Source organism: Urocitellus parryii, chromosome 5, assembly GCF_045843805.1.
Source record: "Urocitellus parryii isolate mUroPar1 chromosome 5, mUroPar1.hap1, whole genome shotgun sequence".
NCBI classification, from domain to species: Eukaryota; Metazoa; Chordata; class Mammalia; order Rodentia; family Sciuridae; genus Urocitellus; species Urocitellus parryii.
The window spans coordinates 82,039,809-82,061,703 of record NC_135535.1 but is presented as its reverse complement, the minus strand read 5'-3'; the positions used below and the strand labels follow the sequence as shown (position 1 = coordinate 82,061,703).

The 21,895-nt window shown below is 39.9% G+C and overlaps 1 protein-coding gene across 1 annotated transcript in view; it reads right to left on the bottom strand.

Annotated features, from left to right (window-relative positions):
- Nucleotides 1-21,895, bottom strand: part of LOC113175576 (transmembrane O-mannosyltransferase targeting cadherins 1) — a 268,687-nt gene that overhangs the window by 56,297 nt on the left and 190,495 nt on the right. The window contains exon 11 of the mRNA XM_077798495.1: nt 14,124-14,237. Coding sequence (XP_077654621.1) covers nt 14,124-14,237 — 114 coding nt within the window. The remainder of the gene's footprint in view (nt 1-14,123; nt 14,238-21,895) is intronic.

Sequence of the window (21,895 nt, the reverse complement as noted above, 5' to 3'; positions counted from 1 at the left end):
AAAACATCTAAACATCAAAAATTTAATTAATGCACAATTAAGTGAAAGCCATCATCCTAATGTGCAAAAGTTAACGCCAAGAGAGTGGGAAGCAGATCAGTAGACCAAATTCATGCTGATTAAGGAAGGGAATCAAGGTACTTAATTTCAGAATTATAAATTATTATTAATTCTAAAATTATTAATTTCAGAATTATAAAGAAGCCAAGTCAGTGTAGAATCCAGTGGCTTCTGATACATTTGGAGTAGACATAAGTTAGCAGCCTAATAGGTTTGTTCCATCGCTGTCACTAGAGTGTTCTGAATAAGCCTGTGGAAAGGGCTTAAATGTAGAAAAGCTGAGAAAATGCCCTTGTAATAAAACTAGGTTCTGTACTTGCCAATTTTTTTGACAGTCAAATGTCACTCTGCCCTCCCTGCTCTGTACCTACTAAGAAGATCAATTTAATTTGCGGACAGAAGAGGCCCTTATTAAAATGTGAAGGAAGGTGAGTTAAATAGCTTTTTTTTTTTTTTCTCTTTGCTCAACTTGGAGATTCCTGTTTATTTGACGCCTCCCTACTCCTTATAGAGCAGCTATGAACATCTTTTAGAACTAGTACTCCTAGGAAGGACACTGTGTCGGGCTTCTCTAGGCTGACAAGGGATAAGGGACAGAATCAGTTCAAATACATCCTCTTAAAGCTTGAAATCCCTAATTATTCACACTGGCTCTGGAGGCTGTTGGAGAAATAGAGTTAGGCCAAAGAAAAACACTGAGCCAGCATGTGTGCTGCTGGTGGCTTCTCTCTGGGCACATTTAATTAGCACAAAAAACTTTAGGAGCCCTGATACCAGCCACTGAGCACCTAGCCTCACAGATCCTGGAGACAAGTGCCTGGCACTCTCTCTGAGATCCCATCAGAGGGGATCAGAGCTATAATCAAAGTCAGAAGAAGCGCCAGGCTCTGGAAAGGACCTTGGGAAATCTGTGTGCAATGATTTCCTTGGAATTGACTGCAAAGCACATCATGGCCAGAAGTCAAATTCTTCCCAAGAAACTTTTGTTTCTGTTTGTTTTTGATGTTGAGCAAAACATTTTGACCTCTGAAAGATTTAAGGGGTGTCCCGTGGGTATGGTGAGGGCAATTTCCATGCTTCTTATTTCTTCTGTGACAAGCAATAATAGTCTATTGGGGACATGTGTCCTCCTTTAACTTAGAAAATGTATTTCATAAGGCTTTCTCTTTCTCTGATTTGTTTAGGCTTTGGAGCCTTCAAGATAAATGTCTGAGGTGAAAACACTAAGGAAAAGGACAGTCTAAATTCCCTAAGAGCTTCCATGATGGCTCACCTATGTACTAAGGCACCTGCTTGCTCTGCCAAGCAGCTGGCCCTCTCCAGATGGTTCTCAGCCCATCTCCACGAACTTCACATTCACTCAGGATCCCACTGCTATGAAAATGAGTAGCTATGTACATTCAAAGTTCAGTGACTACAGAAATGACTTACTTTCTTTTCTAAACAGAAACAGAATACAAGGCCACAGAACTCTCGAAATCAAAAGCAAGTGTTGAAAAGTGAAGTAAGGGACAAGAGAGGCATTATGAAGTCTTTAATATGCCTTGTGCTGTAAGAATGGGTCTGCAGTTCAGAAACCTGAGGCTTAGGACTCCTCCTAAGGTCTTCTTGCCCAGCTAGAGTCAGGGAAGAGGCTGCATGTAACAGAGCTCATCTCTTCCAGAAGGACACTGCGACACTGCTACTACTCTAAGTCAGTCACTGTGAGCACCAATGATAGACCTCTACCTGGAAAAGATATAGACACTGTTTATTCATAGTAATAGCACCGGTTTGCTAGTAATATCCTTTCACTATCTAATTTGGTTCACCTAGTCACAGCAAGCATTGCATTATTTATGAAACAAAGCAGAATTTCATTAAAAGGATTCTTCACAGGTCAGGAAAAATTATCTAGAAAATTAGATGTAGATTTTTTTTTTTTAACTACAAATCCCAGTGCTATTTACTGCAGACCTGTGCAAGGGCAAATTTTATTTTGTGTGTTTACTTTTAAAATAAATTTGTGTTTGAATTAGCTTGGATCTAATGCAATCCTGAGAACTCCAGGAGGGGAATTTTCTCTTGGAAAGATGAATAATTTAAGCAATGTCTATGTTGCTACATTGACTGTCAGAATAAATTAAGTCCTTCTTGACTTACTTCTACAGGTATGTTTTACAAAAGGCCCGTTGGAGATTATTCCCATCCCCACCCCCAAAAATTCAAGATTCACTGAATTGGAGCAGAATAGTGATTTTTCAGGTTGATTTTTAAAGACCAGCATGAATATTCACTGGATTTTCTTTCTCACAGTCTTAGTTCGTTCTTTCGGATTATTTACGGGGATTATCTGGCTACTTCTTTGTTATTATTACTTCAATAAATTAAACTTAAGATTTTATTATAGAGAAACCATGTTATGTTGTCATATAGTTCTGGGGTATGGGGAAGTTTATTTTTTCCCCCTTGAAAAGATACATAGAGATCTGGTTCTAGGAGCTGAAGAGAACTTTTTCAAGTGTTGGATAATTCTGATTCCTGAGAAACAACAGCCATTTAAGCATTTAAGGGGTTCTAAATTTTTATCAAGTGATATTTCCTGAAGCAGAATTAATAAAGTATAGGTAGTCAGGGCATGATTCTCCTCCATTCCCCTAGTCATATTATCTCTGAAGAACGAACATCAACAACATGTTAATAGGATATATCCACTGGGAGGGAGCAGTTGCCTCAGTCAAAAATGGAAGGCAAGGATAGAAGAAAATAAGTTCTAGGGTGAGTTAATGGTATTTTCCATTTGAAAGGACTTTCTCATAAGTTGTTGTATTTAACCTTGAAAATTCAGTAAGCTTACTCTACTCTTTTACAGTTTAAAAAAGGGAGGCTGGGAAAAGTTAAGTAAATATTAGGTTATATTTTTTAAAAAAAGATATCTCAGAAACACTGTGTTCTTAAATGTTAAGAAGGTGAATGGTCACTATATATCTATTTACTTTTTCCCTAATGATACAAGAGTCATGCAACCTTCTATAAACAAATATATTGCTACAAGTTAGAGATTCCATTTGGAATAATTTCTACTTTTTTTTTATTTGACCAATTCTATGAAATAGTTCTCAGTGATAGAAGTGAAATAAACTCAGCACTCAGGAAGTTGGCCACAGAGATTCTTATGCATTGGGAAAAAATTGTGTACTGCTATACAAAATAGTCATGGCATCTCTAAAAGCACAGTATTATGGGAAATATTTAGAATTAACAATACTCAGAAAGTGTGTAAGACTGGGCTCTCTGGTTTAGTGTTTTAAAGTTTTAACCTTAACTAAAGATCCACAGAAGATGTATGTATATGACTAAAGTTTGGCTTTATATTTTATTTCAGTCATTTAAATTTTACAATCTGTTTCAAAGTTAGGGATGCTGTGAATTTTTCACTGTCTGAGTGGCCTGGAAGGCATTTCATTGTTCAAATAATATTGAATCATGTGCTACAGTCTGCAATTTCCTTTCAGAGTATACACACCCTGATTTATTTGTCTGATTTTCATTCCACCCATTAATTTATTTGAGGTTAACTATGCTGAGGTCAGATATTTATTTTCTATTTCCTGTTGAGGAAAAAAAGAATCCAAAAGAAAAACATGACTAGGAAAAAAATCCAACCAGAAAATCTAAATTTCACTGGACTAAAATATACACAGATTAAACTTTTTCAGAAGTTGACAGCATATTTTCAACTGTATTAGTCTCTGATATATTGTAAGTCCCTGGTTTCTTCATGTGATAAAATTTAAATCATTGTGTCACTAAATTGCACATAGGTAAGATGAATCATTTTAGTGGTCTACTTCTTTAATTGCTTGAAATTGCCATTAAAGCTTAGCAAATATTATCTACCCATTCTCCCTTCAATGTACTCCTTCTGATCCACTAAAGACAGCCTTGGGGATAAAACCTCAAATGCAATTTAGGGAAACAGGACACATTCTCCAAAGAGGGGCCACCTAATTTGTCTGACCTCTCCCAAGGGATGACCTCTAAGAGTGATCCGGAAGAACTCCACCCTGTTGATTTTCCAAGACCAAGTAGCGTAAAACCGTGGCTTTCGGATGTCCTCAGGAAATGAGTCATTTTAAATGGCTGAATTTTCCTGATGCCTGAGAACTTACCTCTAGTAGTTGGGAAATTTACTGGGCAAAACCATTCTCTACTCTTTTAAATAGAAATGGTGCATGAAGTAATCAGCCTTTCTCAGAGGCATGGCGGTGACTGTGGCAGGATGGATAGGAAGCTGCTGCCTTGCTGGGGTGGAAAAAACAACTAAGGGGAGTCAGAAGCCTGGGGTGACTTTCTAGCTGTGCCTGTGCTTTAGTTGATTTCTCTATAAAAATAAGGGTAATAACACACTGACCTCTGTGAACAAATGGTTTCTACTGAACAAATGAAATGGTGGATATAAAATATCCATTATCACACCTGTTACACTACATACATTTTCTGCTTTGGGGCCAAATGCAGGACCTACGGGTGGCTTGATTTGGCTTCCCCCATAGCCCTACTGAGCCCATGCCAGGTGGAGCAGCCAGCTTTCCTTCCTGCCTATGGATTTTTCATCTTCCAAACAAAACATCATTCTCCTCTCTGCTGCCGATGGCCTTTGACTTGCTCCCATCTGTCAAGATAACATCCATTATTTCTTCATTGCTAACCCAGTGAACACTCGATCCATCTTATACCCATCGGTTTCTCCTATACCGTGGGTCCTCAGATGTGAAGGTCAAGTAACCCTTCATTCTGAGAAGGCAGGAAAGTTCTGTGTCAACTCCAAAGCCTGTCAGTCCTTCATCATCTGAAGCAAATGATCCCCATAGGCAGCAGAGCAATTTTCCTCAAGCTTTTCCAATATGCTCAACACCACATGGAATTCCAGACACGTGCGATTTAAAAACATCCAAGGTCATAAGGAGACTCAAAGTCCTGTGTGGTTCCTGAGTGACAGATCAATGTGCCCCTGGGATCCTCATTGTAATAACACTTCCCAGCATGAATGCACTGGTTGATGGATTAACTTAGAGAAGACACAATAGTGGGAAGGATAAGAATGTCCATATTCCTAATCAATACCTGCCAGCCAAGGACACCAGAAGAGGAAAGGAGGACAGATGGCACATATTCTGAATATCCACATTAAAAACTGGGGTTAGTCATTGGCATATAACAGGCAGGAATGAGGGGCATTGGACACCTTGCAGTGCATAGGAAAGACCTGCATAAAGCAGAAATGTTCCAACTCACAAGTGGACAGTTCTCTCATGGAGAAATACTGCTTGTGGAGCCGTCTTCTGATGTTAAGGGTCCTGTGATGGAGGCCACAAACATTTACGAAGTACCTACAATAAGCCAGGTCCTCTGCTGAGGGTCCCCAGTAATAAAGGGAAAAAAGTCCTTGCTCTAAAGAAGAGACCCAAGAAGCCAACTGCCTTTAAGGTGTCCTCATGAGAGCAGACAGAGCAGAGAGAGGGGAGACAAGCTGAGAGGAGCACATGGAAGAAACAAATGAGCAGGGCCCACAGCACTTGCCAGGTTTCCAGAGCAGACAAGGCTTTCCTGGAGGGACAGTTTTGGGTGGAGACAGGTCACCAGGACAGAGGGGCAAAAGCAGCAGGAGGAAGGAAGGTGCTCCAAAGAGGAAAGGCAAAAGCACAGAGAACTGGGCCAATGAAAACATTTCACTCTGACTACAGCACAGAATGGAAAGGAGAAAAATAAAGGGCAAGGATGAGGTTCTGGAGAGAAGACAGGTTGAGAGTGAAGAGCCCGGGGGTGGGGGTGGGGTGGGGTTGTGGAAAAGGTCAGCAGTCTGCTGGGTGGCTGGCTGTGGGAACTGGCTCTTGGAGAAGTGGTAGATGGGAGATACCAGTCAAAGCTCTTTTTTCTTCCTTAGAAGGAAAGCAAAGGTTGAGAAGAAAAGAAGGCCCACTGATAGTGGGGAGGGGTAAGGAACTGCTCTGTTGAGTGCTTGGTAGACAGAGAGGAGTCTAAAGAAATAGCAGAAAAATCATCATGGCATGGTGCCATCATGTTAATATACAAGATGCTAAAAAAAATGACTAATTTAAGGGTAGGGAGTGAACAACAGGGTCCATTGGATTTATCTTCTTGGAGGTAGCTGGTGACCTTGCAGACAGCAGTATCAAGAGTGGGGTGGGAGTTGGGTGAGTAAGGAGAGGAATGTAAGGAAGAAGACACTGTGACTTTTTGGGAAATGTTGCCACTTGAAAAGTGGGAAGGAGACAAGAAAGAAGAAAGACTGAATGGCAGGCAAGGGGAAGGAGAGATACAGAGAGGCTTGTGCATATGTTTATTTAGAGATATCCACAACTTAAATTACACTGTTATATTGTTTGCACGTACAAGTATGTAACAACAAATTCCACCATTATGGACAACATAAAGTATCAAAAATATAGCAATAAATAAAGAGGGCAGCAAATAAAGTGTGTTTAAGTAGGAGTGGGAAAGTACCCAGAGATGGTGAAGAAGCAAAGGGTTCTAAAGGAAAGGATTATAAATTAGATCTCTGAATAGTTGGAAATGATGGAATCCTGAGCACACAAGAAGGAGTCAGCCTCAGGGGAGAAAAAAAACAAAAGCAGAGCAGAGAGAGAGACAGACTTATTGTGGGGAACCTGGCTCACTTTCCGGCAGAGGCCAGCAGGCTGGAGACACAGGGAAGAGCCCGGCAGTCTGGGTCCACTGGCAGAATTCCCCCTCCTTCCGAGGAGGTCAGTCCTTTCTTGTTAGTCTCCACCCACATAATGGAGAGTCATCTGCTTTCCTCAAAGTCTACTTATTCAAATGAGAATTTCATCTAAAAAAAATACCTTCACAGAAACATCTAGAATAATGTTTGGTCACATACCCGGATATCATGGCCTGGGTAAATTAACAAATGAAATCAACCATTGCAAGTCCACCCCTCATCCATGGGGCACCCAGAAAAAGGAAAAGATAGATCTGAGAGTGGACATGTGTTTGGCAGAAGTAATTCAGGATCTTCTACTACTGATGGTTTTTAGTTTTTAGATCACAGTAATCTTAAAAATTTATCAAGTCATTCAGATATTTTAAAAACACAAATGTTCATGGGTAGCTTCGTATTATTAGACAAATATTTGCAAAATGCCACATTCCTGGCACTGTCTTTCATGGTAAGAATAAGGATAAACATTTCATCTCTCCTGGGGTTCACCTTGTAGGGACAATACACAGCACATTAATAGGTAAGTAGGCAGAGGGTCATAAACGGAAATATATGAAACAAAGGGGAATACGGTATGTTTGAGGCACTTATACTTTTAAGTAGGGTGGTCAGGGAAGGTGACAGGAAGCTGAAACTTGTGAAGGAATTAAGGGAGGCAGCCACTTGGATATGGGGCAGAGTGGGTTGGGAAGAAGGAACTGCCAACCAGACACAGGAACATGACCTGACTGGCAATGTGCCTGGGGCCAATATGGGAGCTGAGGGGACATGAAGGGTAGTAGGAAGCAGGTGGTGGGAAGTAAGGGATCAGACACTGCAGGACATAGAGAAGGCTGTGAGTCAGACGGGAGCCATTGCTAGCAATGGAACCTATCCATGCCCACTGTGTTGAGAGGAGTCTGAGGGCAGGAGGCAATGGAGGAAATGGGAGACCAGTTAGGAGAATATCCAGTATTTTAGATGAGAGGTGACACCCTTTTTATTTTCTATTTTGAGACAGGATCATGATCCTCCTGCTTCCGCCTCCTGAGCAGTTTGGCATTTTAAGCATTTTATATAACTTATCTTATGATACTCCAACCCTATGGGGACAGAAAGTATCACTATTCTCATTTTAACAGAAAATCTAAATCATATTCAGGTTAAATTGTCATATTTACTTATATAAGTTGAGCATTCCTATTCCAAAACTAGGAAGTCTGAAATCCAAAACACTTCTGGTCTCAAACATTTGGATAATGGATACTCATCCTACATAAGAGGTTGTAAATTAAGCCTCTGTACTGGATGCTGTCTTGTGCCAGCCAGGTGCCCACTTCAGGTTAGAGGCACTTATTCCCCCAGGTGCCAGAAGAGTTGTCTGCGGATAGCTTTCAGCTCAGTTCTTCTCTGGACACTGATCTTGGCCCCAGAGAGCAGCTGTTGCCAAGCCTGTGTTTGCATCCTGGGCACAGGGCCTGACTGATAAAAGGCTGTAAAATTCATCTCTGGCCTCCATTCATGACAACTCTGAGGGGCTATCCTGGCTCCTGGGCTCCCCATGGGATCAACAGAGGCCTCTGCTGCAAGTGCATCTCAACCCCCCCACCGCGCCCCCATCCATGGTGCCTCCCTGGCCTCCTTCCCTGTTGTTTCTGAAAACATTCTTAGTAAACTTCCTGTCTGAAAATCTCTGCCTTAGAACCTGTATCATGAGGAACCGTACCTAAGCAAGTTACGTGGAAAAAAAAAAACACATGACAGAAAAAAAAGTCAGCCAGAAAGCATGAAATGTTTTAGAACAAGGTTTCATTTTGAAGTTCAGTTCATAGCATGGCTACAAAATGATTAGAATTCTAGAATTCTATTTTTCCCACATAATGGTTAATTTCTTCAATTTAATGAATAAATCTGTCAAATCCAATTAACACAAATATATACACATACATACTAAGAATGTAATTTCAACAAGAAGAAAAAAATAATTTTAAGCACTTATTTGTGATATTGGAAAGCAAGACTATACTTTTATAAATGGAAAACAAAACAAAACAAAAAAACCCACCAATCCCCCCAAAAATCCATCTCTACTTGTTAAAACTGGCTAACAAATGTTACCGGAATTTTAATTCTTTCCAGAAATACACTGCAGCTGGTATCCAAGGCCACTTGTAGTCAGAAGAGAGTTATTTTAAATATTCATTCAAAATAGTCTGTGCAAAGAAGGATTTTTTAAAATACCCTTTGACTCCCGATTTTAAAAACATATTCAAACCCCACCAGCTTTATACAGCATTTTTTAAAAGAATTAAAGCAGTATACCTAACACATCAGGGAACAGTGGTTAATTAGACATGGTAGATCTCTTTAGAGCCTAATGATAATGGCATTTTTCAATACTCATTCCTTTATTATTTCCAATTGCCACACACACTTATCTTAAGTCTAATGGAATCTCCTTGTAGAATTCCAGTTATCCATCCAGGAAGGAATACAAAAGAATTAGATCAATAAGCACTATTAGCATGAGAAGTCTCTATTTTATACACTTAAACACATTCTAGTCAGAAAGATTTTAGTTTTATCCTTTCCCATGTGTCAGCCAATCAAATAGTGAGTGGAGATTTCTTTTGTACAGAAGTATTAAGAGCACAAAAGAAAATTTAGTTCTGCCGCCACATGAATGAATATGTAACAACAAATCTCACCATTACATATAATTGTAATGTGCCAATGAAATATCAAAAATAAAAATTAGAAAGGGAACAATAATTTAAAAATGTTAGCTATGCCAACGGAAGATACTCTGGTCAGAATTCTGAATACCTTTGGAAACAGTTCTTTCTTGGCTTTTGGATTTTTTGTTTAAAACATCAGTTATAGATATGATAACTGCTTAGGTATGGGCAAGGCCACACTCTAATGGTCCCATGGTTGCCCCAGCACACCCAAGCCACCGTTAGGATAGGTAATGTATCCCCAACAGCATTTCTGGGATGGTGGTGCCAGTGAAATCTTAATTGTATATTTCACATTGAAAACATCCTTGTGAAAAGAATTTCACTGCTACCTGGGTGACTGAGAATCACAGCCCTTTTATGAGACTACAATACTGCACATCTGATGCTCACCCACCTGGAATATTTCAGCAAACCTGGGTGTGGCAGGGGCTTACTGAACTGGGGTAGAGGGAAGAGGGCATTTGAGTGAGCAAATGTTCTGTGGAACATGTGACAGTTTCCTGCGGACCGTGGACAAGACTTTCTGATGTGTTGGACAAAGTCAAACTTTATTCTCCACCCCTGGATTCTTGATAACCAACCTATTTTAACCAACCAGTAATTGAATCATGCAGGGAAATGAAATGGTTGATGAAAAACAGATTACATGACTCTGTCACCTATAGTAAAAACTCTGAGTACAGTGTGTTAATTGTGTCATCAGATTTCCAGATGTTCTCTATTCCCTAAAATATATAAGTGGATACTTACAACTTAGCAAACTTTCTCTGAGAGTCTGGGCCTTCAGCTCCCATATATGGAGTTAATGACTGCTAAAAAGTCAGTTGTAGTGTTCACTGCAATGAAATATTTTGCAAGCAGACAAAATATGTGGGAAAAAAGAGGTGTATTTCCACATAAAATAAGTAAAAATATACTAAAAAAAAGTTTTTCAAAATACTGTTATCTTCGATGTGAGAACTGTAAAGGACTGGAGAACAAAACTCTAAAAATTCTGAGATAGTCTACTCAAATTAACTTTGCAAATTAAGTATGTTTAACTTGCAGCACTAGAGATTAAACCCAGGGCCTTACCTATGCTCGGCAAGTGCTCTAACACTGATCTACCTCCTCAGTGGTTTTTATTTTATATTTTGGGATGTCTTGCTAAATTGCTCAGGTTGGCCTTAAACTTGTGAACCTCTGCCTCAGCCACTTGAGTAGCTGGAATTACAGGTACAGGCTACCATACCCAGCAAGTATCCTTAATTTTTTATTACTCTTTAAACTGACAAAACCGGTAATTATAGCAATGAACTATGGACGTGATTTTTGCAGATTTTAATCAGTAGTCTCTTACTCCAAGAAAAGGACTTGGTTTGACAACAGAAGATGGGTAAATGAAGATACATTGGAAATTTCAGGGTAAAATAAAATGTTCAATATTGTGCATAATTTGCTTCAAGATTCTCCACTTTTAACTGAATTTTTGAGCTAATCAATAATGTACATACATGGTTAAGTACACATTCAATAACTTCTGCATTTTACTTAAGCCAGGTTAATGTTTCTCCTTTAGGGTTTATTGGATGAGACATTTCTTGGGAGATCTTGTGCATAAAGAGCTGAATTGTTGGGCAGTCTCTGGACTTTTTATTCCCATCACATGGGGTGAAATGGCAGGAACTTCCCCCACAGTAACTGAGTGGTCAGAAAGCTTTGGAGGCAGATGACAAATACATTAGTAGTGGTCTAATTCTCCTATACAGAGAATCCAAAGCTTTATAGTACTATAATAGGTCTACACAGAGAGCTACTCTTCATAGCAAAGCAAAGCTAACACTAACGTTTTTTGAGGATTTCAAGAAAGGGTTCTGACCCCTCATTCTCTTTTTTCATGATTTGGATCTTAACCTGAATATATAATCTTGGCTGCAGCATTTTCCAGGGGAGATTTATTCTAGCACAACTGAAAAAAAAAATAAATGAAATATACTGAGAAAGAAGTCAGTAGTAGTACTCCATTATTTAAACATACAGTTTAAAAGAACCAGAATAGTTATGTTGTATATAATTACCAACTTAATATAGTGTTATGTTTAGAGCTGTAAGTCAGCCAGAAAGAGATCTCTATAGATACAACCCTGATGGCTCATCTCACCATTGCCTTTGGGCTCTGCATAGTCATTTCAACAGTCATGGATAATTGCTGGAACTGATTTCAGGTCATTTCACCTTTAACCTAGAACTTCCCTAATCACTCTCTTTCTTACTGTGTGGAAATACACAAAACATTGGATACACAAAAATGTAGTGTAGGGGTGGAGCAGTTGGGAGGGAGAAGAATTCCTGACTCAGCAACGTCCACAAAGAAACAGCATTACGAAAATAAGGGCAATCTTCCAATCTCTAAGGATAAATAATCATCAAAATGATGGACAGTCCTGGTACTTTTCCTTTACTCTCTAACATGAGGAGTGGAAATTTATTTAAAAAGAAAAGAAAAACTATCCACCTCTGCTGAATATTTATCCCTGTGGTAATCACATAAAAACAATGATATTTTTAATCATAAGTATTTTGGATCTGGTCTGAGAACATTAAATAATTTACTAATTACTAGACAGTACATTTATAGCTTTAATTGTTTTTCCCCATTTCTCAAGGGACATATTTCTTCCAGAAGCACATTGCTGGAACAAACATTTATTTTTATTGTTTCACAGGAAAGAAGCAGAAGTACCCACCCAGCTACTATAATTCTATAAAATCCACTGCCAGAGAATTTTGTTTAATTTACACCTTTGCCCACACCGTGCCTCAGGGCCTACCTTATTTTTCTATTTGAATTTGATTGGAAATAGTCTGTTATAATGAAACAAATTTATGAGACTGATACTTTTTAGACAACTTGTTGTTCTTTTCCTCCCTTCAAGAATACCACCGAAAATCATTACACATTAATTAATTATGAAGGTCACAATCCATGCAATACATGCTCACTGTGGAACATCTGAACACACAAGAAAATATAAAGGCAAAAATACAAACCATAATCTAACCAACAGAGATAAGAATTGCAAACATTTTGAAAACTGTCTTCCAGTGAACAAATGCAATTCTTTATTAAATCTTATAGATTACCTTCTATTCCATAATGAATAAGTTGTATTCTTCAATAAAAAAGCTTGGTTACGATTTTTGCTCTAGGTCTCACATTTGTTGTAATATTTGAAAAAGTATTCAATCACAATCTTGATATATATGATTTAAAACTTTTGCTATATTGAATATTAAGTAAGCAGGTCCTAAAGCCCAAAAGTTTTTGATTGATAACCAAATGCTTGTGTAGAATATAATAATGATTTCAAACTAAGACCTGAGACAATTCAGGTAGGCACTTCAGTATGATTTGTTTGGCATATGAATTTTAATCATGTCCCAAAGTGGAATAGTCTCAGAAAATTTAACCAAATGTGAATCAATCTCTCTCTTCTAGAAGTTTCTGTGAGCATAAGTAGTATTCAATAAGAGGATTAGATTCGCCTTGCTTCTTTAAACTAACAATTGAAGATTCCAAGGCTATGCTTAATTATCATGTGTATTAGTCAGTGACAAAATACCTGAATAATCACCTTATAAAGACAAAAGGTTTATTTTGGCACACAATTTTGGAGGTTTTGGTCCATCATTGATAGGCCCCATTGCTATGGGCCTGTGGGGAGGCAAAGCATCATGATCGGAAAGAAAATGGAGTAAACTATTAACTTATCGCTGATGAAGAAGTGAAAGAGGAAGGGGCTGGGTGTCACTGCTTCCTTTAAGGGCATGTATTCCAGAGCACCACAGGCTGGGGACTAAGCCTTTAGCACAGAAGCTTTTGGGAGACATTCCAGATCCAAACTATAACATCATGTCTCCACATGCTGAAAGTTAAATACATTTATTATCTGGGAACTTTTAGAGAAAATCATCCATAAAGTCAGAGTTTCAGTTCCACTGAATACCCACAGACTACTGCTAGTTACAAAAAAAACTTTAAAAAGTTTTACTTTTCCCTTAAAGTCATATCAAAGGTATTCTTTCTTCCAATGGAAAACACAAGAACAGTGTTAGAGAATACACATACACACACACACACACACACACAATTAACATATTCCCAACATGGTGATCAAGTATTTTCTCACTGTTTTTGATTTAATATATTCATCAGAGTGTTTCATTTCTATACTCAAGTATCTTCCTATATACATGCAATTGAGAATTTACTGGCATACATATCCTATAAAGTGACCATACATTTTTAATAACCAACTCCTGTTTGCACAAATGTATTCAATGGAGTGTTACTTCACTGAATAAGGGGCAGCAATAAAAACTTAAAAAACAAACAAACAAACAAAAAAACATTGAGTGAGAAACAAGGCAGAGTTACCACACTTACAACAGCACTGAATGGTGAGCCGAAAGACTCCTACTCCAAGAAATACCCTCCCTCCAAAGATACGATCACCCTCAATAGAAACCCATGACCACTCATGTCTGGGAGGGCATGAGTGAAATAAACCAGGATCTTCACAGCACAATAGCCAGTGCCCTCCCTGCAAGGCGCTTACTTGAGGGCTGTTCTGTAGTGGTAGATGGCTTCCCTGTTCCGACCTTGGTCCTTCAGGAAGTTGGCGTAGTTGTAATGAACCTTGGCATTATGGGGCAGAGTCTGAACTCCAGATCTAAAACAGATACATTAAAAAAAATTATTTTAACAGCAACAGAGAATACTGTTGTGATATTCCTTCATATTTTACTCATGGTTTTATGAATGTGTGTTTCTGAAACATTTGTTGGATTCACCTCCAACAAGGCTTCCAAAATTTGTGAATTGTATGATTTACTCAATATTATTTTCTAGGAAAGACAAAAGTTGTGCACAAGTGAACAAAGCTGCTAACTGGACACCAGTACAATGTCCTTGGCAGGTAAACATAGAACCTTTCTACTTTCTAGAGACATGCCTGAGGCCTGGAAAGCCCTGCCATGTCTCCTTGGGCTTTCTTTTGGGAGCACAGCAGGGCCCAATGACAGACCTGAGGGCACGTTAGACAGCAAGGGCAAAAGATAATCTTGTATTTCCACGCCAGTGTCCTAACTAGGGTGCAGTGGGCAAACATGTGATACTCCCAGGGCTGCTGTAAAGTGAAACTGCAGAGGATGACGGAAAGCACAGACAAGATCCTTCCAGTGCAAATTCACATACGGGGCAAACCCATTCTTCCTCTCCTGTCTACCTCAGGGACCGGTGTTTTTATTCACAGGAACTCAATGGAAAATGCCTAAGTGCTCCATGCACACACCGAAGAACCAAAGGAAGAAAAGATTAAATGGATTTCATAAAATGAGTATCAACAGCCCATAATTATTACCTCCTCTTCAGGAGGTGAGGTGAGATCTAACAGGTGGTTCCCTTTGTTCTCTGCCTCTTCCCTTTTCTTCTTTCCCACCATTCCAGTTCCCTTTGATGCTGGAATCCAGGCTAGCAGGAAAGGGTATCTCCCATCTCTCAGCAAGTCCACAAAGCCACCGCTTCCCCCTGGGCATGTGTAGTTCTCAGGAGGGCCACTTGGCAAGGAAAACCCTTTTCAGACCCAGGACTGTGCCCAGGGACTCAGAGAGGCCCTTCATTGCTCACCAATAGTGGGTAGTAAATTTGAGCTTATTTGAGATAATTATCACATGCCTGGTTATGTATGGACTGGAGCGAATGAAAGTAAAAGTTAAAAGTAAATGTAGGCCCAAGCAGAATAATTTAAAAGGGACTGATGGTATAATCAAATTAGTCTGCAAGCATTTCTTTGAACTGCGGTAAATGGCACAGTTGCTTTTTTTTTTAAACATTTTTTTAGACGTTGATGAACCTTTATTTTATTCATTTATTCTTATATGGTGCTGAGAATTGAACCCAGAGTCTCACACATGCTAGGCAAGTACTCTACCACTGAGCCACAACCCCAGCCTGGCACAGTTGTTTAATATCTAATTTAAAGCCCATTCAGTGCCACACACTGTCACCAATTGCATTCTAGAGACAGAAGGTGGACAGAGTCCCTGCCCTCGGGAGCTTACTGGGGTGAGAAAACTGGGGAATCAGGAAATGCAGGTGATGACAGAATGGCTTGCAACAGCAGGTGAGCTGAGGCTTATCCCAGAATGGGGATCAGGGGAGACTTCCAGAACAGTCACCTCAGAGCTGAGATGAGGGATAAGGAGAAGTAAATAAGCTCCAGGGTGAGAGGCAGCACAATGCCCTAAGCAGAGGACCTAGAGAAAGTGCGCAGAGGCTTCTGAGGGACTGAAAGAAACTCAGTGCTGCTGGATCAGAGAAGGTAAGTCTGAGAGTGGGGAGACCCTAAGAGGCTTTGGGTTTCTTGGAAGAGCCCTAGGGAGTCAGGGCAGGGTTTAAAGCATAGAAATGAGACCAACAGTGGAACATCTGAGGACTGCAATGGCTGCAGTGGAAGTGGATTAGGAGGAAAGACCCAAGGCATAGAGACCTGTGAGGGTGCTGCAGAGAGCAGTAACAAGAGGACAGAGGAAGAGGAGGGGGAGGGAGAGAGAGAAGGAGGGGAAGGATAGTCAGAATTGCAGCCATGGCTATGGTAGAAGATGTTCAGGAAGCAGAGGTGGCAGGTGGCAGGTGGCAGAGTGTGATGGCAGATGATTGTCCGGAGAACAACCCTTGGAGAATGTTGAGGATGATTCAAAATTTTTCTTTTTTCATTCACTTTTAGCTTTCCCCCCACCCCTCTCCCCGCCAATAATTGGAAATTATCTGCAAAAATAAATCAATACAAGAGAGATGATTGTAGGCTGGGCTTCCTACTGACAAATTTTATTGGAAATCTAACGCTTCCCTGTACTAAATCTGTGCCAATTTTTTTTTCTAAATAAATGCATCTGAGAAGGACAGTAGTGGAGGCAGAGGGAAAATGCAGAACTTATAAAATAAATGCAGATAAAAATATTCCACAGTTCAGGAAATGAGGCTTTGCTCAGAGACATTAAAAACCTTGCTTAAATAAATGGCCACTGTATCAGTCTGCTCAGTCTATCATAACCAAACCCCATGGGTGGCATAAAACAATAGCAATTTATTTCTCACAATTCTGGAGGTGGAAGTCGAAGATTAAAGTCCTGGTTGATTCAGTTTCTGAGGTCAGCTCTCTTCCTGGCTTGTAGATACTCACCTTCTAGTTATGTCCTTGCATGGCCTTTCCTGGGGAGGGAGGTGTGTGTGCCCAGAGCTGGCTCTGGTGTCCCTTCCTCTTCTCATAAGGGAACCAGATCTATTGGATTGGAGCTCCACCCTATGATTTCATTCACTTTGTCACTTCCCTCACAGGTTCTATCTCCAAATAGAGCAAAATGGGAGGTGAAGGCTTCAACATATAAATTTTGGAGGACATAAACATTGGGTCTGTAGCAATCACCGATGACGCCCTAGCTCTTAACCATGAGGGAGGGCACTGTACTTGCCCATCAGCAGCATGAGTTGAGACTGTCGCAGTGCCAAATGGCTGTGCCTAAAGGTCTTACTTTCCACTGAAGGCTTGTCTACAGCTGAGGCCATCTGCCCAGGGAAGCCCATAGGGTAACACAGAAACTCTGAGGAGGGCATGGGGCAGGAGAGGATCAGTGTGACATCTGCAGATGCCTCACAAAATTAACCTGCACAAGAGGATGCAGCTGGAGAGGGGCAGGGATAAAATTCAGATTCAAGGAGTTTGGTTCTAGATTTTGTTCTCTAGCCTGGAGGGAGGTGGTAGGGGTAGGGGATGAATGGTTTGGGTGCTACGTAGAAAGAAAACTTGTGGATCTTATTTTGATAAAATTGAAAGGGGAACAGCTGGGCATGAAGAAGAACTCAGGGATGAGAACCAAGTTTTGGGGGAATTATACTTTAATGTACTATCTCTCTCGGACAACAGATTTTCATTTCATTGTTAGCTTAAAGAAAGATCAATAGGGAAATTCCATGCGAACTGTGAAAATTTATTGGGGGAAATATGTTAGGATGGTGTAAACTTTGTTGAATTTTGGTTGGAAAAAAAATTTTTTTTTAGGACTCTCCATACTGCTTTCCATAATGATTGCACTAGTTTACATTCTCACCAACAGTGTACAAAATTTTCCTTTCCTCCAGTTATTTCTGGACGACTTCTTCTTCTTCTTCTTCTTCTTCTTCTTCTTCTTCTTCTTCTTCTTCTTATTATTATTATTATTATTATTATTATTCTTTTGATCCAGGGATTGACTCCAGAGGCACCTAACCATTGAACCATATCTCCACCCCTTTTTATTTTGAGACAGGGTCTTGCTAAGTTACTTAGGGCCTCAGAAAGACAAATAGTGCCAGACACAGAAAGACAAATAGTGCATGATTTATCTCATTTATCTGTAAAATCTCAAAAGAAAGTCAAACCCATAGAAACAGACAATAGCATGATGGTTATGAGGGACATGAGGGCTAGGTTTAAGGCACAAACCTGCAGTTATGTGGGATGAGTCTAGGGATACCATGTACAGCAAGAGGATTATCTTATTGTGTTGTAGATTAAAAATTTACAGAGAGAACAGATTTCAGGTGCTATTACTTAAAAAAAGGTAAAAATAGCTGGGCGTGGTGGTGCATGCCCAGTGGATCACTAAGCAACTCAGTGAGATCCTGTCTCAAAATAAAATACAACCAAAGGGCTGAGGATGTGGCTCAGCAGTTTAGTGCCCCCAAGTTCAGTCCTTGGTGAACCCCCTCCAAAAAAATGGTCATAATAGGAGGCGAACACGGGATTTGAGAGTTATGTGAAATGGCTTACCTATAGCAATTATTTCACCGATAAATTTCATGGATACATTTATCAAGTCTTCATGCTGTACTCCTTAAATTTATACAGTTAAAAAAGGAAGAAAGAAGAGAGCAGATGAAAGAAGTTTGCTTCCTTTTCCTGTTTCTCTATTTTTACTGTGACTGAAAGAAGCAGAAATAAATACGACCGATAGTGTTGATGTGGCTCAGGCTCCCTGGAGAAGAGCCCAGGTGAGCAGGCAGCAATCCTGGCACCAGCTGAGGGTGACATGATGGCTGAGGGCTGACTGTCTTTTTAAAAGGCCTCTCTAATGAAGGATATATTCTCCTATAAAGGAACCAACCCCCGTTCTCATGTGAGATAGAAATGGGCATCTCAGACTTCACTGTTTAGAAAGCACTTTTCTCAATGAAACTCAGTGGCATGGTAAGGTCTCTGAACTGGCTGCCTAGGGGCTGAGACCAGGTGAGATCAATGCATGTTCTGTTCTCTCAACAAAAGCTGCTGTAGACAAAAGGGCTCATGTACTTCAAGGAGCGCCCCCCCCCACCTTAAAGATCGATGCATGGAGGAGTCCAGCAGCCCAGAAGAAAAGGGTGCCTGTGAGTCCTGTAAGAATTTGTTACTGGGGATGAAAAGAGTCAGAATTTCCTCACTGCTCAGAATGGAGGACTCAATGGAATGCTGATGGCAATTTCATCCTCTCTCTTCATTTTACAGGAGAGAAAAGCTGTGGCCTATCAAAGGTGACCAACTGTTGAATCTGAAGGGCAGCCAAAGGCACTTGCTGTGCCTATGATGGATAGCTCTATTTGGAGGTGGATGCTAAAATACCAACGCTATCTTTCACTCTTACACAATTTGTATAATTTATGAAATACTTTTATTTACATGACAGAAAATAAATACATAAAAATGTAATTGTTTAAATGGACAGTATGAATTTTGTAGGCTATGAGTAGGATCTGGGTCAGAGTGATAGTAATAGTTTTAAAAAGACCAAATTTACACTCAAGAAAATTGCCAAGTTTTCTATCCATAAGTACATAGTGCATGGTAACAGGTGGGTTTTGCAGACAACTTTGATTATAGCATGGATGTAACAGGAATATTTATGAAACTTATCTTTTTCCTTTGAAATTAGCCCAGTTATTCTAATTCACATTTCACCCAAGGAATGGATAATCAGGCCTTCGGAAACACAGCTCTGGCTAAGATCAGAATATTGTTCAGGAGGAAGCAATAATATCCACAACAGGCAGTGGAGTGGGTGGAGTAGCTACAATTCTAAGAACACTCTGCTTTTCCCATTGTTGTTTTGACCATTATGTTCTTGCTGTGATATTTTTCTGCTGTTTTGCCCGGTTCTCAATAAACATCTAGCAAAGAGAACTTTCCCTGGAAAGCATAACTGGCCAGGTCAGTCTCCCTGTCTCTTCCTTGATTTGATTTAGCACTCTCAGTTGCCTTAATGGAAATATCCAGCTTTATACATATTTACTTCACATAAATATGTCATGTTCATAAATTATATGCTGGATCCAAAGTACTATATTATTCATTACAACAATGATCATTTGGAAAAAATCCCCTTCTCCTTGCAGGATTTCAACTCATGAGATTAAAATGTGTGCACTTCACATTTCTCCCTCACACCTCTTATTTGCAGAAAATTGGAGAAATAACAGAAGGAATAAAAATAGCCACTTTTATCAGGCATATCTCCAAGTTTTTTGAATATCAACTTGTTTTGTTGGCATGGCTGGATTATAGGTCAGCAGAACCATCCCCAAATTCCTAATAAGGAAACACATTTTTTTTTTTTTAAATTTGTAGTGTTCTGCCAGAGTTAAGTAGGAAAGGAGTAAAAATTTGTGGCTCTTCTCAATTTTGAACCCTGCTTTGACCCAAGGATGCCAGGATTTAGGGCATGCTCATTTTAAGTTAAGCACTAAGCTAAATATCCATGTCTCATGGATTGCCTCCTCAACAACCTGTCAGGTAAGTTGTATTATTATATTTCTCAATGCGGAGATTTAAGCTCAGACAGATGAAGACATTTTCTAAGGCTATAGATCTAGTGCTTAGTTAAGTAGAAATTTCAACTAAGGTCAAGAAATAGTCACCATCATTCCTGAGGTAGGTCGACATCTGAACCTAAACCAAACAGTCCCATAGGCTATGAGTAACACAGAACAAAGTGAACTCAGTAACACTTCACTATCAGAATGTTATCGTTGATAAGCAAACTCTAGCCTGTGGGCCATAGAGGAGGCAACGTGTTCACACGCCTGTCTTTGGCCTCTTTCCTGAGGCAATAGGAGACGTGAGTACAGTAGTTGTAAAAGGGACTCTATGGCCCACAAAGCCTAAAATATATTTACTACCTGGCTCTTAAGAAGAATTTGTCAGTATCTGGTGGTTTTGTTCTTTGCCCTGGGAAAGCTGTGAATTTCTCTGGCACAGTAGTTTAGAAAAGAACTGAGAGAAAAGGTGCTTCCTTCGGAGTGGGAGAAAAATGTAGGCTGTAAGTGTTCATCAATGGCCAGTGGGTCACTGAAGCAGTTCGAGAGTGCAATTCAGAGACCCTGAAGCGCTTGCAAAAGAAAGTATGCTTGTCTCCATCTTTCCAGGTATTGTGAGGATGGGGCTTAATCTAATCGAATTATGTTACCATGGTATCATTTAGTCCACACAAATCTAAGGTTCTGGGCTATTACTAGGCCCTATGGGATGAGGAAAGGACACAGAACAGTTTCTTGTTACAAAATTAAAGAAAAAATACCTTCCAGCTGCAATTATGGGTGTGTTTATACTGGACCTCACTGAGGTTAGAAAACAAGAGTTCTAAAAAAAGGTGTGGCAGCTTATGCTCCCTTGGCTTTTAGACCAGATGTGAGTTCAAACCCTGGCTCCTCTGAACAGCTACTTCAGCACAGACAACAACTTACCCTCTTCCAAGCCTCTCATGAGCCACAAGTGCTCGGTTCTTTCTGTCTTGTGTGTGTAAGATTCTTGCCAACGGGAGAATAAAGCTGTGAGGGGATGCTGCATTTGTATCTCCTAAAAATACATCACACAGTGGGATCGTTTATGTGAGAGGAAACCTCAGCTGGAAGGCTGGAGCTTGGCCAGCATTTGTGTTTTCTCTAACATAAAGGTCTGGCTTAGGATATTCTGTAAAGACTTTTAAGAATATTGCCAAGCAAAACCATCCCATAATTAGAGGCCTCAGCCAGGCCATATGTCCTAGGAATGCTTGATGGGTTTATCATGTGGAACTGAGGAGGAACAGAAGCAGAACCTCTGCTGAGGACATTGCTGTGTCTGGAACCATTACAACTGTTTCTTAATTCAGCCAGCCCTTGGGTGTGGCCACAGTAGCTACTTTAGTTTTTCTTTATCCTTTAATGCTCAGCTCAGACCTATAGTAGAAAGATCTTTGAAGACCTAAGTGAGTCTTGGTCACTCCCTGCACTTACAGAGGGCTCTGTGTCTAACATTACTTTAGATTGAAATATTTTCCCATG